This window comes from Anastrepha ludens, chromosome X, assembly GCF_028408465.1.
Source record: "Anastrepha ludens isolate Willacy chromosome X, idAnaLude1.1, whole genome shotgun sequence".
In the NCBI taxonomy this organism is placed as follows: domain Eukaryota; kingdom Metazoa; phylum Arthropoda; class Insecta; order Diptera; family Tephritidae; genus Anastrepha; species Anastrepha ludens.
This window is the reverse complement of record NC_071503.1, coordinates 96,027,995-96,048,484: the sequence shown is the minus strand read 5'-3', so window position 1 is coordinate 96,048,484 and position 20,490 is coordinate 96,027,995. Positions and strand designations below refer to the sequence as shown.

Genomic DNA, 20,490 nt, shown 5'->3' with positions numbered 1-20,490 from the left:
ATAACCTAAACCAAAGCATTAACCGTAACGATACATATGCCAACAATTAAAAGTGCATTTCGAAGTGCAGAAACTGAATAAAAGATAACAACATGTATGCCACAATGCAGCAATTCACAATGTAACGCACCGCAACATAATGCAACTGGTTATGGTTACGGTGAAAACCAAAATTCCATTGGTCTCTAGGCTTATGCTGAAAACAGTGAACACCGTAAACGCAATCCCCTGTCAGCTGTTACGATCAAACTAATGAGAACCGCATGTAAATGAAAAATTCCTTCCTTCCGTATCGTAGTACCGTAGATTTTATTTCACGATTTTTAAAAAATCCCGTAATCACCTTTCAGCTGATTGCTCTCTCACCACACAGTGTTGCCAAGCAGTACATTTCGAAATCATTTACAAAATAAACTTAGAAAAATGATAATTTTTGTTAAAATAGCTTAAAAATACTGTTGAATAATGTTGATTATACAATAGATAAATGAACTATTTGCATTTGTTGGTTTTTGGCTTTGGTTTATTAAACAATGAAAAATTGTAACTGATAACGCGGATGTGTGAAAAAGTGTGTAAGCAAAAATATCAATGACAACGTTGATACAACCAAACACATACGCACACAAACCGATGTATTGTGTAAATATGTAATTAAAAGAACGCAGTTGTTCTCGGTGGTGAGTTTTTGTGCACGGTAAGGGACTGCGGTAAGGGACTCCGTACGGTGTTCACTGTTTTCAGCATTATGGTTATGACTACGGAATTATAGCATGTCACCTATAATAGATTACAGTGTTGCCCATATATTGGTTCGATCAGCAAATTTATGGCGTTATAGTTATGGCACCTCTAATTTGGACTTTAATTGGAATATGCGGCAACGGTTGCAAAGACCCTCCATACTGGTCTTGCTTTATATATTCCAAATGAAGATTTGTGATTATAGCCCTGCGCGTAGCTGTGCTGACCGATGTTGCAAGGGGGGATATTTTCTCTGATGTGATACTGTCCACTCATTAGTAAATAAGTTTTTACAACACAACGTAAACAACTTTATGCCGAAAATGCTTAATTAACTAACTAACTAAAACTAACCTTCAGTTAGTGGTGGTCTCCATATAGCATTTATTTAATTTTAATGTATCGACAGAGGTGTGTGTGTTGATAGGAAATATTGATCTCATGAACACATACTCAAATACATATGGGTGTATAATATGTACACATAGACATGATTCGATACGATCAGTTTGTGTACATACATATATATATTGTAATAGTATTCATTGCTCGCATACGTACACTCGTAAATAAATTCTCTCAAGAATACTTAAGAACATATATATGTATATGCATACATACGCCTATTTTTTAATATTGAGGTGCGCTGTACTTTTTTTAAAGCTGGCTCTGAAGTGAGAGCGTTAAATATTAGTATGCTATTGAGCTCCGAAACGAATATCAATGTATTATGTATGCCTCACTGGTTCTCATTTCCCGGCAGCCTTAAGAGTTTTAGTGTGCACAAATTAGTATTAACTTTAATTGAGATGATAAGCGGACGCAAACCCATACGCACACATGACTACATACATACGAACATGGATAAAGAGCGGAACATCAGCCCCAGGGAAATCGCTTTAGGAGGCATTGACTAGACACAGCCCTATGATTTGCCCCTTGACAAGGGAAAGCAACATATGCATACATGAATGTGTGTATACATGTACATACATATATGCATGTAGAAATATATTAATACCATTACATAAATTTGAATATGGGTATTAATCACATTGGTTCTCACTTTGAGATCTACACACAAGCACAGATCCAGATGACAGGCGCAACAGTGCCAGGCTCTAATTCTTTAACTTCAATTTTATATTCACCAATGAATTGTTGTTTTTATTTCATTAAGATATTTTCTGTGAGACAGCAAGTCTATATAAGGAATACAAAGCGACAAAGTTATGACTTACTTTTAGATTGTCGTTGCATTCGGTGAATGCGGCCAGCCTATTATTTGTGAAATTCCTATACCCCCGAAATCTATAGATATCTGAATGCAAAAGTTGTATCAGGCTTATAATTAAAATAGTGATACAGAAAGTCCAAAGGTATACATAATAAATAATCATTTACATATATAAATGGATTTTCGGATAAGTGAATACTTGTACTCCTGGTTGAGGATAATAAAAAAGAAAACAGTAGCCAACCTCAAATAATCTTGCGAACATTTCCTTATTGTCGGGTTATGGTGGTTTTAAACTTCAGCCTGAAAGTGGACACGATGGATACATAAAACATAGCAATGAAAATAAATAAAAGTGTGTGAAGAAGCTATAAAAACGTTAATACATATACTATAATCAAAATATATTATTTCTAAAGTATATAGAAAAAACTACCATATCAATATAAATGGTGTTAATTATAACAACTGGATAAAATGAGAAAACCGACTCTTAAAATCAACAAACCCTTTTTTTAATATGTTTTAGTTAAAGTGAGAAACCCGAGTATTAAAGTTATGCCTTACAATATTATTTATTTTTTCATATTATGTGATTAAAAGGCAAAATTTGTTTAGATTCCAAAAGCAATTTAAAAACAAGTTCTTTAATCTTTTTTCAAATTAGAGCTCGAACGATGAGGATAATTTATCCTTCCCTACTAAATGCCGTCCTGTTTTTTAGTTTGGTTGTTGGTGTTGTCAAAGCAGGTGAGTTGACAAAATTCCGCTTAAAATATATGTATGTATATGTAGCTATATAACAATTTAATTTATGTTACAAACAGGTTAAATTTCTAAAAAAATAATATCCTTATGGTAAGAAAATATGGCAAAGTTGTCAAATTTTTATAAAATCCCAAGAAACATTTGTCGGTTGGAGTACCTCGCCACCCTGCTGAACTGTGATAGCGGTTGAAATTACTGATGAGATGAAGAGTCTGTTTTTGCAATTGCTCACGACAGAATTTAACTCTCGTTACCCGACTGTGATCGATATCTGAACATCGAAGTCGCTACAAAACAAAAAAAAAACGAAGTTCCGGAAGCCGGCAGATTGCCATCTGAGGCATTTAACAAAATACGGCTGTGAGGAGCATGGCGTAAAGTGCAAAATATGGTCGCACGAATACATGTCTTTTTATTGGAATTTAAATAGGCTTAGTAATATCCCCAAAAGGGTTCTAGGTTCTATTATGTTTATGTATGATTACGAATGAAATGTCTTAATCTTAACGATGAGGCTTTAAACTTGGTAAATTTACCACCTACCAGGTATTAATAATAAGCCAAAACTTGGAAAAGACGACAGAAAAAACAAAAAAGGGGAGTCTCTTCAGCAGCACTTATCTATTGGGCACCTTGTTAAGGTTCAATACCGGCGATAGGCAGGACCGAAGTATTGAAATTTAGTTTTATATCTCATCAGGAATCTTTAAGGCTTCTTTCGCCGGTAATGATAATTGAAAATCAATTAATGGCTTCAATGTTTTCTGCTACACGGCATTCAATATAATGTGTTTTTGTGTGTGTTTACTACCTTAATCGTAAAATATTCAATGGCACTTAGTTTCCTTTACGGTGAACTCACTCATCTGTTCAAAATAATTCACATTTTTCTTCTCTGTCTTAATTATTGACATCGTTTTAAAATAACCAACACACCGTCAATCTCCTTTTCAAGCAGCAGAGCTCTATCCCTTTAGCCCTCCAATTCCTTTAGAACTCATCAATATCGTTGCATGAACAAGGACAAGATCAAATGTATCCAGTCATAAGTTTACTGTTAATTTTAAAGTGTTAGACTACCACGTTTATTTGAGAATCAACGTTTACACCTATATTAAAGTAAACATTAATTCTTTTTTTGAGCTGCGTGGCCATTGAGGAGCTAAGTCTCTTCTCAACGAACAAAACTCCCACTGTAAAAGTTTCCTATTACGCGCGTCGTATTTTAAGATGCAAAAGTATTTATGATGGCTGGACTTGGATAATTTAAATACCTATCATTGTTTCGAAGGGCAAGAATTTATATGTCATTCTTACAATGATTTGTGAGGGAGGGGATATGTCGTCCCCTTAGTATAACAATAGCCTATGTGCTCATAGGCTATTATTTTTTTATTGAATTTTTGGATGCTCCATCGTCGATTTTATATGAGGTCAAAATTTTGTCAAATTCTAGTTCCACAAAGTGGGTCAAAACGTCAGTCAAAAAATAATAAATATTTACAGACACAACGAGATTTGAGTGAGAGCTACTTTCGACAAAAAGTTTGAAATTCATTTTCTCAAAACATCAAAAAATTTATAGGCTATTTTAATACTAAGGGGACGATGTATTCGTTAAATGTTTTTAATTAGATATTTTTTCGATCCAGGTATGAAAATCTTAATGATCGCATTTTTCTGAGAAATGTATCTTAAAGCTAATACGAATATTTATGGGACTCGGGCTCCTGGGAAGTTCGAAAATCCAGAATAGGACATATTCGTGATGGGTGTTTCACAGATATAGCTTCTTGATAAAAGTTTGGCCATCCGAAGCAAAAGTGTGAGATTAACTTCGGCTGCTACGTCATAGGGTATTCGGAGAAGTATTGTACCCACGATGGGGAGAAAAATAAGGTGACGCCTATCTTGGTATCGTTACTTTGCTCTTAAAATATCTTCGAAAATATCAGCTGATTCTCGTGACGCCGCACTGGTGCATTTGGTTAACAAAGCTTAATTTAGCTTTTTTTTGTTCTCTAACCTCGGAGTTTTAGTTCAGTGCATTTGGTTATCATAACTTAATTTAGCTTTTTTTGTTCTCTAACCTCGGAGTTTTAGTTCAGTAATTCACTCAGTTCTATTTTCCTTTCTTTTTTTAATCTGGTCACATTGTCGGCGATTGTTCGTGTGTTATTTGTGTGTGACATTTCTTCGCTTTATTTCAATTTTTTCCAAGTGTGTTCTCTTTTTCTCCTTCGAGCAGTCACATCTCTCTTTCGGAACTACAGTGATGTCTGGCACAGAAATTCCCTTTTAAAGAAAAGAAAATACCAATTGAATTACTTAACAACTCGTCCAAATTGTCCTTACTGTATGCGTTTTTTAAATAAATGGTTTGTGGTTATGTAGACTGTATTGAAAAAACACAGTTTGAAAAATTCATCCTTGTATTCAAAACTTATGTTAAAATAATTTCTTTAAAAAAGGCTGAAAAAACTTCTTTGCTATATTTGAGGTTATGTACAATAGGTACTACTTCTTTAAAAAGGTTCTTATAGTTTCCTCAGTATTATCTTGTATTTTTGAAGTGAAACTTCTGGGCGAGCGAGAATTGAGAGTAAAATTTCAAGGCCATGCAACATATTGGGCATTAGAGGAAAAGGAGAGACAGAGCTATACCTTATATATACTTAGTGGTTGCTAATTTCTAGTGAGAAATAACACTGCCTACTTTTTGGCGCTTGTTTGTTGGTGCAAACTTGTAGGAAATACATTTTTGGTGCCTACTTTTTGGCGTTATGTTTCCTTGCTGACTACTCTTTGGGGCGCTTTTTGGTCAACTTTTTGGCGTTTTTTTTTGGTGCCTACTTTTTGGCACTTATTTCCGTTCCCTGGCTAGTGCTTGTACGTACTATATGGCCTCTGGTGACGGTCAAGCATTGTTTGACAAGAACTTTATATGTGTGCGTGTCGGGTGCTTGACGCTAATATCTAAAATTTTTGATTTTTACCGACAACAAGTATGTGTGACACGACGCCACCCGACTGCACTAACACATACAAAGCTCAGTCAAGCATGCTGTATCGTCACCAGAGGCCAATAAAGTGCTATCCATTCCAGCGTCGGACTTAATGGTATTGCCTTGCGGTAATTTGTGCCATTGCTGTGGTCCTGGAATCGTTGCGTTTGTGCGGGTGATAAACGTTTGGTAGTAGTGTAGTGATAGTAGTAGTGCGCGTTGTTGCCGCGGTTTGTGTCCGGCGTTTACCTACACCGGTCGACCCTTCTCCGTAAATTTTGTCTATTTGTATTCTCTGCAAATGTTGCGAATTTATTTACATATACATATATTCTTTCTCTCTCTCTCATTCTCTCTCGGGTCTCTCCCACTTTCTTTGTCTGCCTTGAAAGGTTTACTTCTGGTATGTGCACTACACTACACGCACTTTTTTATTATTGATACACCATAGCTATGGCTTTTAAAATTTATAAAAAGGTTTTAAATGTTAAGAAGAGGTCCAGGAAAGAAGATCCAATATTCTTGCATACCCTCAAAAGGACCAACAAATTAGCTTTTTACTTTCAAAACATCAAATTCTATAAGTATCAATAAATTTTCAATAGCACTGAAATCTTCTCAGCATAAGCTTTAAATGCAAGAGGGACCATTTTTAGCCTCTTTAAATTATACTACTTTTTTTACTTACAGTTTTGGTAGCTTTAAATTAAAAAAAAAGGTTACGCGCTGTCCGCTATAATTCTGACAATGAAAGGTTTTGACGTGATAACGTCTTATAATTCGATTTAGCCGGCTGCACGCACGAAAAAATGTGTCGTTACCTTGCTCATTTGTAGTTACCTTGCCTATTTGTCGTTACCTTGAATGAACTGCAAGCGAAAGCGCGGAACGAACAAAGCAAACGAACGGCAACGTTCGACATCTTGCTCTCTCCTACTTAAGTGAGCGTATATATGTATGTATATGCGCATATGTACATATATAAATTCACGTATTTGTATTTGCATATGCCTTCTTATTGATTATTATTAATTTGATTTACTTGAAGAATTTAAAATAAAACCAAGTTAGTTAATCATACCTGTTGTTTTAATGTTATTATTATTAATTTTTTTATTATATATGAAGGAAAAAATGTATGGTAATATTTACCACATACCTTATAAGATATGTTCTATACTAATATATGTATATAAACATGCATATACGTATACAATTTCGCGCAATTTTCAAAAAGAATAAATCTATTTGTAAAGATGCATACAAATCATATTGACATATCAAATATACGAATCTATTCCGTACGCAAGCAAATGTGAGCTAATGTGCTTGAACTGCAAGCGAGAGCGCGGAACGAACGACAAAGAGCACAATCGGCCCCCGCGTTCGGCAACGTTCGACATCTGGCTCTGTCCTACTTGAGTGAGCATATATATGTATGTATATGCGCATTTGCATATAAATTCACATATTTGTATATGCATATGCCTTCTTCCTGTGTGCATGGTAATGAACCATTTCTCTGTTGAGAACAGGACGATGATAGAAAAAGTAGGAAATGAAAGGGAGTGTTTCGAGTGTAAAGTGTCTTGAAAAAGGCAAATCGATGATGGTGCCTCTTAGTGTTGTTGACTTATTAACGTCTGATGCACAATCGAAATTGAACATATCTTTCATGAATTTGATAAATGTTTCGTCATTTTTCACATTTGTGTAAATGTAACTTGACCATTGCAATTCCATTTACCTCCTCCTCTATATCCATACAAAATATCTATCAAACAAATAAAATTAAAATTTTGTTTTGAAAATTGTAACCATTCCATCAATATTTTCTTATGACGTTGTCACGTTAAACTATCGTCAGTAAACCGACTTTACAGATAACCTCTTCTTTTTGATTTAAAGAAATCAGAAATTTTAGCTTGACGAGTTTTCCTTTCATTTCAATATATTCAAGATGTATTTGAAGATCAGTAAGCAGTTCAACACCCTTAAAGTCTTTGTGGTTTAGAGAAAAAGCTGTTAGTTTTCTGATAGCTAAATAAGCCTCTTTAAAGGAACTTAACTTGTCGTCAATCCTATTTTCTATTTCATCTTCATTCTTGGGAAACAGGTAACACTTCAGTATTGATGTTTTCTAAATCTTCATCATTAATGAATATTTCAATTTCTAAATTAAGATAGTATTCCATGTCAACTTGGATTTCGCTTTGAACTCGATTAATAACGTTGGAGAACTGAGCAAGTGCTGATACGGGAAGCTCATCTTCTGCGGTCCAACCGCTAACGTATTGGGCATATCTGTTTTCCCTAACCCAGATTTAATGAAACAATTTTGTATGGTCTGTGGATTCACTTGCTCCCACGCTTTGAGTATGAAATAACCAACATCTAATAAATTGATTGATTTTGACAACTCCATAGCAGAATTTGTCTCTTCCATCCAAAACAAAATATGTTTTAAAAATAATGATTTGTACATGAACTTAAATTTTTTTGTAACGCCCTGGTCAAGGGGTTGGCAAATGCTGTTGTGTTTGCTGGAAGAAAAATAACTTGAAAATTTTTGAATTTTAGTTCGCGAGGTTGGTAAGCCGCATTATCTAGAAATAGAAGTTGCATTTTTCTATCGAACTTCATGAGAAAATCTGTCATCAAATCCAAGCCTTTTTGTATGATCTTCACGTATGTTGCGAATTGCCCGAAGTCTTGCAGATTTCCCAATAATAAAAATGCGTTCTCTTTCTCCAGCCATATTGACGCAGTGTAAAATTGTGACCCCATCCTTAGCCATTTTCCTACCTCTGCATTTTTCATCTTTTAATGCAAATTTTTTATTGAGTAATGCTCGGAAAAGCAAGCCAGTCTCATCTGCATTATAAATGTTTCGTGAGTCATATCCTTCAATCAAATATGATACCTTTTCGGTACAACGTTTGACATCATCTTGATGAATGATGCACTAAAATCGTCGTAATTGAGTCTCTCTGAAATTTCTTTTACTTTGCTCCTTTTAAGTGTGCACAAATTAATCAATATTAAGAACTTTGGGCTTTAGCATACTCCTTTTTCTCTCTGGATTGGCATCCACAAACGTAAAATTTTGTCTTTGGTTTTGATGATGCAAGTAGCTTGAGTTTTGCTGATCTAGCATGCCTTTGCCAATTCGCGTACACGAAGTTTTTCATTTTTATGAGTTTCAATGGCATTAACTTTGCCTTTTAAACTCAACACTGCTTAGGTATTGCGATTCATGTATGCAGACAATAAGAAATTACGCGTATACGTATGTAAATATATTACATTTTTATGTTTTTACTGCATTAAAGGGGACTCCCCTCTATACTTTTAAGGGATTCCCCTCCATAAATACAATGTTGTAGGCTGTTCGGTTATGGGGAATTAAAATATCCTTTGGAGTGGAAAACAAGTGTCCGCGTCCTGTTATGGACGGTTGTTTGCACAAGAAGGAAAAATTTTCAAAAAGCCTTAAGAATTTTTTAGTACTGAAAAAACTGTCCGTTTATGGGAGGTGTCCCTTTAAGAGAGGGGTCCGTTAGGAGAGAGTACCCTGTATTATGAGGAAATCTTTAGTTCATATACATATATTATTGTAAATGTATACACACAAATGTGAAAACAAAAAATTGGTTTTTGCTCGCGAGCTCAAGGCTTGGTATAGCTTTTGTAATTATTGGTATACCATTTATAATTAGGGTGTTAACAGTTTTATGTTATATGGAGAGTAAATTTTTCCACATTTTACCAGGTTTGATTTTTTTTATTTCGCTTACATATCAGAGTTCCCGCTAGTGTTCCTCCCATAATATTAATTCAAGAACCGTGGGTGTCTAAAGGGCAAATACGGGGCTTGGGAGATATAAAGTGGGGGTCTATCCTTCGTAAAGGTCCGTCCGCGTACGTGTATTATTATGCCGAAAGCGGTTGATTGCACTTTGTTAAGACAATTCTGTTGTCAAGACTTACGTTGCAGTTAAAATAAAATATCGATTAGAGAGGAAAGAGGTAGAGACAATTGTCGTCTCGGCCTATTTTCCTTGCGACTCCATTCTTCCTCCCCCTACAAGGGAGTTTATGGAAGCTGTAAGTATGCTGAATCCATGGAATTAGGTCTAATTGTGGAATGTGACGCAAATTCACAGAACACACTCTGGGGTAGCACAAAATGTAACTTCAGGGGGCATAAACTCATGGACTTCATTCTGTCATCTCGCTTGGTAAAACAGAACGTTGGTACCAGTCCGACTTTCGTGACCAGCAGAAGGCAGGAAGTGATTGATATGACTTTATCTAACGATAAAATATCAGATCATATCACTGGTTGAAAAGGACTCCATAAAGATTCCCTGTCGGACCACCGCTATATAGAGATCAGGCTTGCGGCTGAGACAATCTTGATCCCAGCAGGCCGGAATCCTCGAAGCGGGTTCGACACGATATGAGGATCTCACTAAAGAGGAAATCCATGATGTTCCCAAGCTCCGGACAATAACTGCGATTGAAGAAGCTACAAACTCATTGGGGCGAACTTTGATCGAGTGTTATAACAAGGTGTGCGCGGAACGTAGGAGGAGAGGGGGTAAGACAGTCCCTTGGTGGAACGCCGCACTCTCGAAACTCCGCAAAACTTCCAGGAAACTTCTTAACAGAGCTCTTAAAACTCAGTTGGAAGAAGATTGGACTGCCTCCCGAAAGCTGAGGAAGGAATATAAAAAGAAAATTAGATAATCTAAATTGGACTCTTATAGAACCTTCTGCATTGAAGTGGAGGAACGGTAAAGTTCAGCGAGGTTATGCAAAGCCCTCCAAAGAGACCGGACGGCTGGACTAGACTCACTGCTCAAACCAAATGGTACTTATACGGACTCAAAATCAGAAGTGTACAGCGTTTGATTGAAAGTAATGAGCCTTATTTTTTTAAGCAGTTTTATTAAACCTTTTGGCTTATACAACTAATATACTTCAAAATGGGACCCTTGAGCGTCAGTACAGCGCTGGTAGCGGTCCTTCCGCTGCTGGAAACATTTTTTAAACTCATCCGCCGGAATCGCGTTCAATTCGGCTGTCACAGTCTTTTGGATCGCCTCGATGGAGTCGAAACGCCTCCCCTTCAAGTTTTCCGATCACGATTTCCCGCAAATTGTAATAAGTTTAATTTAATTCTTCACTGATCTCACGTAGACTAGCACGACGGTCAATGTTCAAAAATTCACGAACCCGGTTCACATCGTCGTCTGTTTGCGTCGTCGAAGGCCTTTCAGATCGCTGTTCGTCTTCGACGTCCTCCCGACCTTCCTTGAACGACTTGTGCCACCGTTTTACCTAGGCACTGGACCCCAATGGTTTCAGTACTCGTTTTGTTTAGCTTTACGCAAAATTTGATCGAGTAACGTTGCTCTAACGATCGCTGCATTTTCGCCACTGCAAAATCCTAACACACTTTTAAAACAGCTTTCAAGCGCGGAGCGATGTTGACTGCACCGCTGTTGCCAGCGAACTGGGACTGGTTTCTAGTGGAAAGTCCAACGATAATTTTCCCTCACCAGCCGATTCGGTTGATCGCTTGGCAGACGCTCCGCCCGGGAAGGCTCATTACTTTTTAATCAAACTCTGTACGATGTTCTCTTTTCAACACATTTCCCTAGCTCCAGGAATGTTGTTGGTCAAAGCTCTATCGATCAATCTGATCGTGTCAATATAATTACCAGCAGACGTGATTGGTGTATTGCATCCAGGATAGTTAACGAGGAAAAGATAATGTTCGCCTTCTCGTCATTAAAAAACTTTAAGACCCTAGGCTATCGGCTCCTTTACTCAAATGCTCAAGCGGGGCGGAGAACACCTAATGAAGGCTTTGAAAAGAATCTTGATGGCATGTCTTGCGCACGCTTATGTTCCACAATTGTGGCGTCGGGTCAAAGTTGTATTTGTCCCAAAGCCAGGCAAGGACAGCTACGCTTTACCAATAAGTTTCAGACCTATAAGCCTGACATCGTTTATGTTTAGGGATCTGGAACGTATGGTGGAGAAGCACATTAGGGCGAGGGTTCTAAGTCGAGACCCTCTAAACGTCAGAAAACATGCTTTTCAAAGTGAGAACACTTGCGAATCGGCTCTGCACGAGTGCGTTAGCATAATCGAAAAGGGTTGGAAACAAGAGAATACACTCTTGGCGAGTTTGTGGACATTGAAGGAGCTTCCGACAATGCTACCTTTGACTCTATATGCTCTTCTATCAGAAGTCATGGAGTAGAAGAAATCATTGTCAGATGGATCCACTCTATGCCATCCAAAAGACTGCTTGCCATGGATAGAGAAAGCGATGAAGAAGTCTGGGTTGAGGTTAAGAAGGGTTGCCCACAAAGTGGTGTACTCTCTCCCCTTCTCTGGTGCTTCGTGGTGGACTCTCTTCTTAATGATCTGCAGGAAATTGGACACATCCAAGCCTACGCAGACGATGTGTGCGTACTAATCTCAGGACGATCACTTGAAGTTATATGCAATGAAATGCAGGTAGCTCTAAATAACAGGACAGATGGCCACGGTATTCCTTACGGAAGTCTATGCCATCTTGAATGTAGCGTACTGGCTAATTGAGAAAAAGTGGCGGGGCAACAGTATAGGAATTCGTAGTGACAGTCAAGCTGCACTGAAAGCCCTTGCTAACCCACGCTGCTCTTCGAAGTTAGTCGGTGAATGTAAGACAAAACTGAACAGTGTTGCAAAACAAAGTTTGTCTTATTTGAGTGCCTGGACATTGTGGTATTGCAGGGAACGAGTTGGCTGATAAATTGGCAAATGAAGGCTCTGCAAGTATGCCACTAGGCCCTGAACCCTTTCTAGGTGTCAATTCCGCATCGATTCAACTATGGATTGACCACTTCATGAGGTCTACTCACAGAGGTCGTTGGTCTGAGTTGAACTCGTGCAGAGAAGCCATGTGCTTTGTGAAAGAACCAAACAGGAAAACAGCGACCTTCCTTCTGTCTTCCTAAAACTCAGCAAGAAGGAGCTGAGAGTACTGGTGGGTGTAATCACAGGGCACAACGTCTGTGGTCAGCATATAGCTACTCCTGTCCTGAGAATGACGACACTGCAAATCATTTTTTTCCGTAGCTGTCCTGCGTTTTCCAGAATCAGACTTAGGATATTGGGTTGCGATACACTGAGTATGGACAAAGTTCATACTCTTCCTCTTCCGGATCTCTTAAAATTCATCAATGAATCCAAGAGATTTGTGGAAGAGTGACCTCAAACTAATTTATCCGTTTTTACCATCCACCTTTTATCTTTCCTATCTCTATCCGGGTGTAGTACAATGGTCTACTGACTGAGTGCTTGGACTTGCCCAGCCCCCACAAATCTAATCTAATCTAATCCCGCTAGTGGCTAACATTGCCTAGCTTTGGTATACATATATTTCTCTTTTGGGTTAAACTCGCACCACTTACTCGAATCATGGACTATTACGTCCACCAAACTTTTATAGCATAACACATTTAATTTATTGTTTTTCCCGCTCAGCCGAGACATGTTTTCATTTCAAAATTGTGATATAAAGAATATGTGTATGTATAATTACAGAAAGGTACTGATGCCGTCCCGTTCCGATCACTAAACTAGGTTAGGAAATTCTCTTCTCAAAACCAATTGGAGCTACTAACAATCAATTCAGATTCCAATTTGTTTTATTGTGGTGAACTTCCAAGTCGAGTAGCGGAACAGGGCGAGAACTGCATGTTCCTGTCTTCTTTGCCACAATTATTTTCATGTAAAGTACCGGGTAAAATAAGATACCGTAGAAATCGCAGTTTGATTGGAAGGCTGGAAGATAATACCTTTGATGGCTCGCTAGACAAACGATTCGGAAATATCGAAATCTGTGTTTTTGTTGTAAATTTTGATGAAAGTTATCATTTCCTGCATGTTCTTTTCAATTTTGTCACCAATTTTATATTAAAAATTATGGTATCTTGGTACACAAACATAAATGTACATTTGCCCACATTCAAAATACTGCAACGCTTCTGGGTTTTTGTCATTCAATGGACGCTTTTATACAGGGTTTGATTGAAAAGTAATGAGCCTTCCCGCGCGGAGCGTCTGTCAAGCGATCAACCAAATCGGCTGGTGAGGGAAAATGATCGTTGGACCTTCCCCTTCCACTAGAAATCGGTCCCAGTTCGGTGGCAGCAGCGGTGCAGTTAACATCACTCCACGCGTGAAAGCTGTTTTAAAAGTGTGTTAGGATTTTGCATTGGCGAAAATGCAGCTGATCATCTTTTCGACTCTCGAGGCATCGTCCACAAGGAGTTTGTACCTCCAGGAAGCACTGTAAACGCGGCATTTTGCAAAGAAGTGCTCCTTCGGCTGAAAAACCGTGTCGCCCGGGTTCGGCCTGACCTCGTCAACAATTGAACCCTTCATCACGACAACGCGCCGGCGCATATCGCCTTCACAGTGACTCGTTTTGGATGCATTTGCTTCTCTACAGTAACGTGTGGATTTTCTGAGCCCCAAGTCCGACAATTTTGCTTATTGACGTAGCCACCGATGTGAAAATCAAAAAAAAGAAGAAGACTCACCTCTTTGGAAATAGGTTTTCAATATTTCCCAATTTTGTTCAAGCGTATAGCGTCCCATTTCGTAAATGTCAAACCTTTAAGTAAATTATGAATACATTTGACATGTCATTTGTGTTACCATTCTCAAAAAAATAGGTGGTTCAAAAAGCAAACGCTATATGGCCCACCCGTATTATTAAATACATAACTTCGTTCGAAATTTATTTACTTCTTTGTCTTCTGTTGTTTTTAATATTTGAAGCTAACAGGAAAACAAAAATATTGGAATGTAAATTCTTAATTATGCATTATGTATAGGCACGATTTAATATAATATTAAAGACTCATCACAAGCACGCTGTAAAAGATTTGAAATTGATTTGGGTTAAGATATTTGAATGGGATTTGACAAGTGTTTTGGCTAATGTTTGCGATTAAACATGCTAGCCACCAAACCCAAAGTAAGCTGCGATGGAAACGTTATATAAAACAGCATACTAAATTGACTATGATAGTAAAGAAAATAAACCTAGTTTAGTTATTAGATGATAATGTTATACATTCTGTCAAAAAAGTACAGGGAATTGTTCAATAAGGCGCAAAATAATTGTTTAATCATCATAATTTATTTTGTCGCCTTCAAAGTAGGCTGCATTCGAACGATTTAGTCCAGCCATTAAAGCACCTTTTAAACGCTCCAGCGAATTCTCCTCAATGGCCTCTGTCGACACAAAGTGGCGTTCGCGGAGTGGCAATTTAAGTTTTGGGAAAAGGAAAAAGTCGCAGGGGGCCAAATCCGGGGAATATGGTGGTTGTTCGGTGCAAAGTGTTCACAATATGAGCCTTGTGAGATGTTGCGTTATCATGGTGCAAGATCCATGAGTTTTCCACAAATTGGGCCGTTTCGACCATTCTCTTTCAAACGTGACATAACTTCCAAATAATATTCTTTACTTACCGTAGAATCATGTATAATGAATTCCGAGTGCACAACACCATGATAACCAAAGAAAACGAGTAGCATGACTTTCACTTTTGACCGACTTTGACGTGGTTTTTTGGGTTTCGGCTCATATGGATAGCGCCATTCAGCCGCCTATTGACTGGTTTGCATGTCAAACTCATATACCCACGTCTCATCACTTGCTATGATGCGCTGGATAAACGTTGGGTCCGAGTTCACTTGCTCAAGCATGTCTTCAGCCACCTTCTCCCGATGAATTTTTTGAAAGAAATTCAACTCCCTTGGAACGAGGCGAGCAGCCACGCGTATCATGTCCAATTGATGGTGTAAAATGTTGCAAATTGATTCGTGAGACACACTAAGGTCACGCTACCTCCCTCAAATTTAAATGATGGTTTTCCAGCACCATTTCCTTGACTTTGTCGACGTTTTCATCCGTTGAAGACGTTGCTGGGCGACCAGATCGGGGCAAATCTTCCACGATTCCTCGGTCCTCTGCAAAAGCCTTATACCACTCGTAGACCCATGTTTTTGATAAAGGATAAGTCACACTCGCCATAGGCTTTCTGGAACATTTTCAACGATTCGGCAAACGAAATCCCGTTCAAAACACAAAATTTAAGACAAATTCTTTGTTCAATATTTTATCCATAGTTATATACATACATATGCGCATGTATGTATATACATTTGCTGTGTTTATATATGTGCACTCGCCACAGCAAAGAAAACTTCTCAAGAAATCCAGCGCACATTCATAGGCAGAGCATTGTATGTACAGTTAACTTTAAATATGTACAGTAACCTTCAAATACTCTGATTTCAGAGTAATAATGCGTTCACATATGTATCAATCACCTATATTATAAATCCACCAAAATATTCTACCCGTTCACATATGGCTAATTACCTGCAAAATTGACAACCAGCTGCTAATACTGCTTTGAGAGGTTTTTCTTCTTAGAAATTATTTTGGTGGAATATTTCGGTGTTTTTGGTTTGTTTAATTATATTATTATTAACGGTATGAAGAAATTACAAGGAGAAGGAATAGCTAATTTAATTGCGGAATTGGCTGCTAATAATAAACAGTTGAAGTAAATCCGTATGCGACGTTTACTGAGGTTGCAAAAAATTATGGCAGTAATACGCATGCGAAATTCAATATTACATTGTATAATAAGCAGGAACCAGGAACAGGTCAAAGCAAATGAACGTTATGATACCATTAACAACAAATGGATCCAAAGCCAAACAAATTTCGAATTCGTAAATCAACGAGAGCAACCAGAACCTACCTACTATACTCAAGACCACAACGTCAGCGCAGAACAAATTCGAGAATCAATCGCTTCGTTTTTATATTCCTTTTAAATTTCATTTATTTCACATTTTTCTTTTTAAATTAATTTTTTTATTATTAAATTAATTAAACCTACTTAAAGTACTAACAATTCCTTCCCTAAACTTAAAATTCGTATTCTGTAAATTTAAAATAAAAATAATTCATTTATCAAAATTTTTTTAATTTTTTTTTTAAATCTTAAGTTTTTTTTTGGTGTGGTTTTCGTAAATTTGTATTCATTTGGGTAGCGATAGAAAATTCCACTACCTTTTTTGCTTGAAGGCCTCTAAAAATTTTTCGAGAGTACCATTGCGTTCTCTTTCAATTTGCAGGGCTTCTCTACTATCTCCTTTCAGTTCTTCGATTTCTCGGGCAATCGTTTGGTTGGCCGCCCGAAATTCTTTCAAATATGCATATTGGAAATTTTCGTTATCCTTTCTGCGTTTTTTCGGAGGTTCTGAAGACAATTCCAATGCAAATTCCATCGAAGGTGCTTGTATTTGAGAAGAGCTGTTGCATTCTTCCTCTGCCTCAATATGAAGGGTCTCCACTTTATTAAATAGTACATACAAAAACAATTAATATACGCATGAGGTTATAAAGCTTCACCGTACTAACCTACATTCTCTTCTACAACTGCTTCAAGGTTAAAATACTTGTATCCGCCAAGGATATGGTGCACTTTATCGTAGTACTTCCACGCAGATGGGGTACCGCCTGAAGCTAATTTAATTGCGTAATTGGCTGCTAATAATAAACAGTTGAAACAAATCCGTAAACGACGTATACTGAGGTTTCAAAAACGTATGGCAGCAATACGCATTCGAAATTCGATGTTACATTTTATAATAAGCATGAACAAACGCTTTTTTTCTGTTATATGAATGCATAATTAATAGCACCTAACAAACATTTCATTAGAATTATGTCTACAAACCTGGTTTTTTTGCCGGTATCCATTTTATTTAGTTATTATTTTGACGTTTTTCTTTACATGCGTAAAAATAGTGATTTATTACACAGAGAATACAGGGTTATATGTCAAAAAGTATGGTATTATCTAGGACTATTTTATAATCTCAGATTTTGAGGGAGAAATTGTGTAGGGGGCATCTTGCTTTTTAATTACGGATTGGGAGTTAAGCATGGAAAAGTAGATAATCTAATATACTTATTATAAATATGTCATTAATAATCTTGTATGTGATTACTGATGCTATGACAGCTGACCATATTAAACATTGAAAACTTGTAGAAATTAAATAATAAGAAATAGACAGTTCAATCAGAACAAAAAATTTTGAAAGCAACTTTTACAAGAGTCAAATGTTTCCAAACATCAAAAGTAATACTTTTCAACTAAAAACTATTATGTTTTAATTACGATTTAAAAGCCCGAGAAGAGAATTTTTACTAAATGGTCAAATTAATTCATTAATTTCCGCTACCGGCGTGAGGACAATTGTTGTGCGCATATGCATATGTATGTACCGTATATATACCGTTCTATGTGTTCTGTTTTCTAAAGTCAACTTCAGTCTCGAAAAATTCGCCGTTCGCGGATATTCTGTTTAAATTATAATAAAATTTTTAAGATATTATGTATTAATTTAAGCATATTTTTTATATTTTTACAGCCAATACTTGCAAGAGAGGATGCCCCCAATGTAAGTATAAACTTTGATATTTTGATGAATTGAACTTCTACCTTGGCTGAAAACTTAACCATGCCCAAGATTTTACTCTACGTGATATCCCAATACTAAATTTCATAATAAGCTTTACTTTTCATGATAAGAATACGCAGTAAACGTAACCTATTAAATGTTTTGAATTATTTTACCAACAAGGATTTCGCAAAGGAATGAAACGAAAATGACAATTGCGATTTCTTTTATTTTTATTCCATTGCTAACAAATAACTATTAACTCTTTTTTCTTTATGATAATTATAACATTTGTTAAATGATTTTATTTAACTTGCTCTCAATGTACGGCTATTTCGATAGAGTCTTACGACCAATTTTTAACCAACTTCCCGGTGACTTTGGTTGTCAAGATATTCAGCAAACCTGTATTTATGGCCTGATTTGGTTGATATTCAAAACACATATTACTTACATGAAAATATATAACTCAGCGCAAGTGCATTTTGTATTTAGAAAATACTATACATAGGTATATCATACCTACTTATATTGAAATCAATTGAGCAAAAATAATTTTTTTATATTGTCAAATCTACTTAGTATGTTAGGAAAAACATGTAGAAATGTGAAAGTTCAAAATAAATTAATAGTACACCAAATTTTTTATTTATTGTAACATCTTACAACATTTAAATAAAAGCATGTTTTCAAATTTTGTTTTTTTTTTATTATTCATGTATTTATTGTATTTTTAAACTGTAACCATGTATTATGTATTATGCTTATATTGTATAAATTCTTATAAATAAATTATAGATAGGCAGTGAACATTTCACTTTTAAAAACTCTTCTCAATAGGCTGTTAGTAGCTCCAGTTAAAAATTTTGTATACAAAAAAGCTCTAAATTAGCTTATTAACTTAGCTTAACTTAGGATTCTACTATCGCATTTAACTACATATATAATAAATATATATATACATATATATATATATATGCCCATATATGTATATATATGATATATATTATATAATTGGCGCGTACACCCTTTTTGGCTGTTTGGCCGAGCTTCTCCTCCACTTTGTGGCGTGCGTCTTGATGTTGTTCCACAAATGGAGGGACCTACAGTTTCAAGTCAACTCCGAATGTTAGATATTTTTATGAGAAGCTCTTTCATGGCAGAAATATGTACACTCGGAGGTTTGCATTGCCTGCTAAGGGGCGGCCGCTAAACTTTGAAAACTGTTTCTTCTTTTTGGTCTTTCACCGAGATTCGAACCTACTATACGTTCTCTCTGAATTCCGAATGGTAGTCAGGCACCAACCCATTCGGCTACGGCGGCTGCTAGGATTTTACTATCGCATTTAACTACTCCTAATAAAAATTTAAACATCATAACTATTCTCCATTCTGTAAGGTGTCCAAAGTTCTGCCTATTTATAACTTATTTCCGTTATATTACATAAGTACCTATAACATATTCTCTCTTGCTGCATTTGCCTATAGGGTATATAGAATCTAATCTAATCATAAATAAGATCATTATAAGCATTTTGACGCAAACGCTACCTGGATGAAGTTTTCGGGATAAAAGAAAGCCTGTCAGGGAAAGTTCCGTCAAACTCGGTTCAACTGTTCGAAGAATAATGTGTTCAAACACATTGACAGAGTTTTCAGAAAAGGTCTATTTTATTCTGTTACACTCTCTCACTATCCACGATATTCTACATGTAAATAAGGCGTTTTTCAATAGGTGCGCTTCAACTTTTTTCACACACTTGAGCAACGATTGCAAATCGTGCAAATTTTTTATGAAAATTTATAAATTTTCCAAATAATCATCTTCAGTGATGAAGCTCACTTTTGTCTCAATGGCTTTGTCAACAAGCAAAATATGCGTTACTGGGCAGAAAGCAATCCACACGTGATTCATGAGGCACCGTTGCATCCCGAAAAAATCACTGTTTGGTGCGGTTTACATGCCTGCGGCGTAATTGGCCCATATTTTTTCGTTGACGAGAACGATCGCCACGTTACTGTGAATGGAAATCGATACCGCGACATGATAAACGATTATTTTTGGCCGCAATTGAATGGTATGGACTTTCAACAGGACAGGGCCACAAGCCACACAGCACACGCTACAATTGATTTGTTGAAGAGTAAGTTCGATGAGCGCATTATTTCCAG

The 20,490-nt window shown here is 36.7% G+C and overlaps 1 protein-coding gene across 1 annotated transcript in view; it reads left to right on the top strand.

Annotated features, from left to right (window-relative positions):
- The first annotated feature begins 1,991 nt into the window (after positions 1 to 1,991).
- The window catches only part of LOC128869666 (apolipophorins), a 29,272-nt gene continuing 10,773 nt past the window's right edge, over positions 1,992 to 20,490 (top strand). The window contains exons 1-3 of the mRNA XM_054112249.1: positions 1,992 to 2,123; positions 2,649 to 2,731; positions 18,289 to 18,318. Of these exons, the coding sequence (XP_053968224.1) occupies positions 2,659 to 2,731; positions 18,289 to 18,318 (103 nt within the window). The 5' untranslated portion in view covers positions 1,992 to 2,123; positions 2,649 to 2,658. The remainder of the gene's footprint in view (positions 2,124 to 2,648; positions 2,732 to 18,288; positions 18,319 to 20,490) is intronic.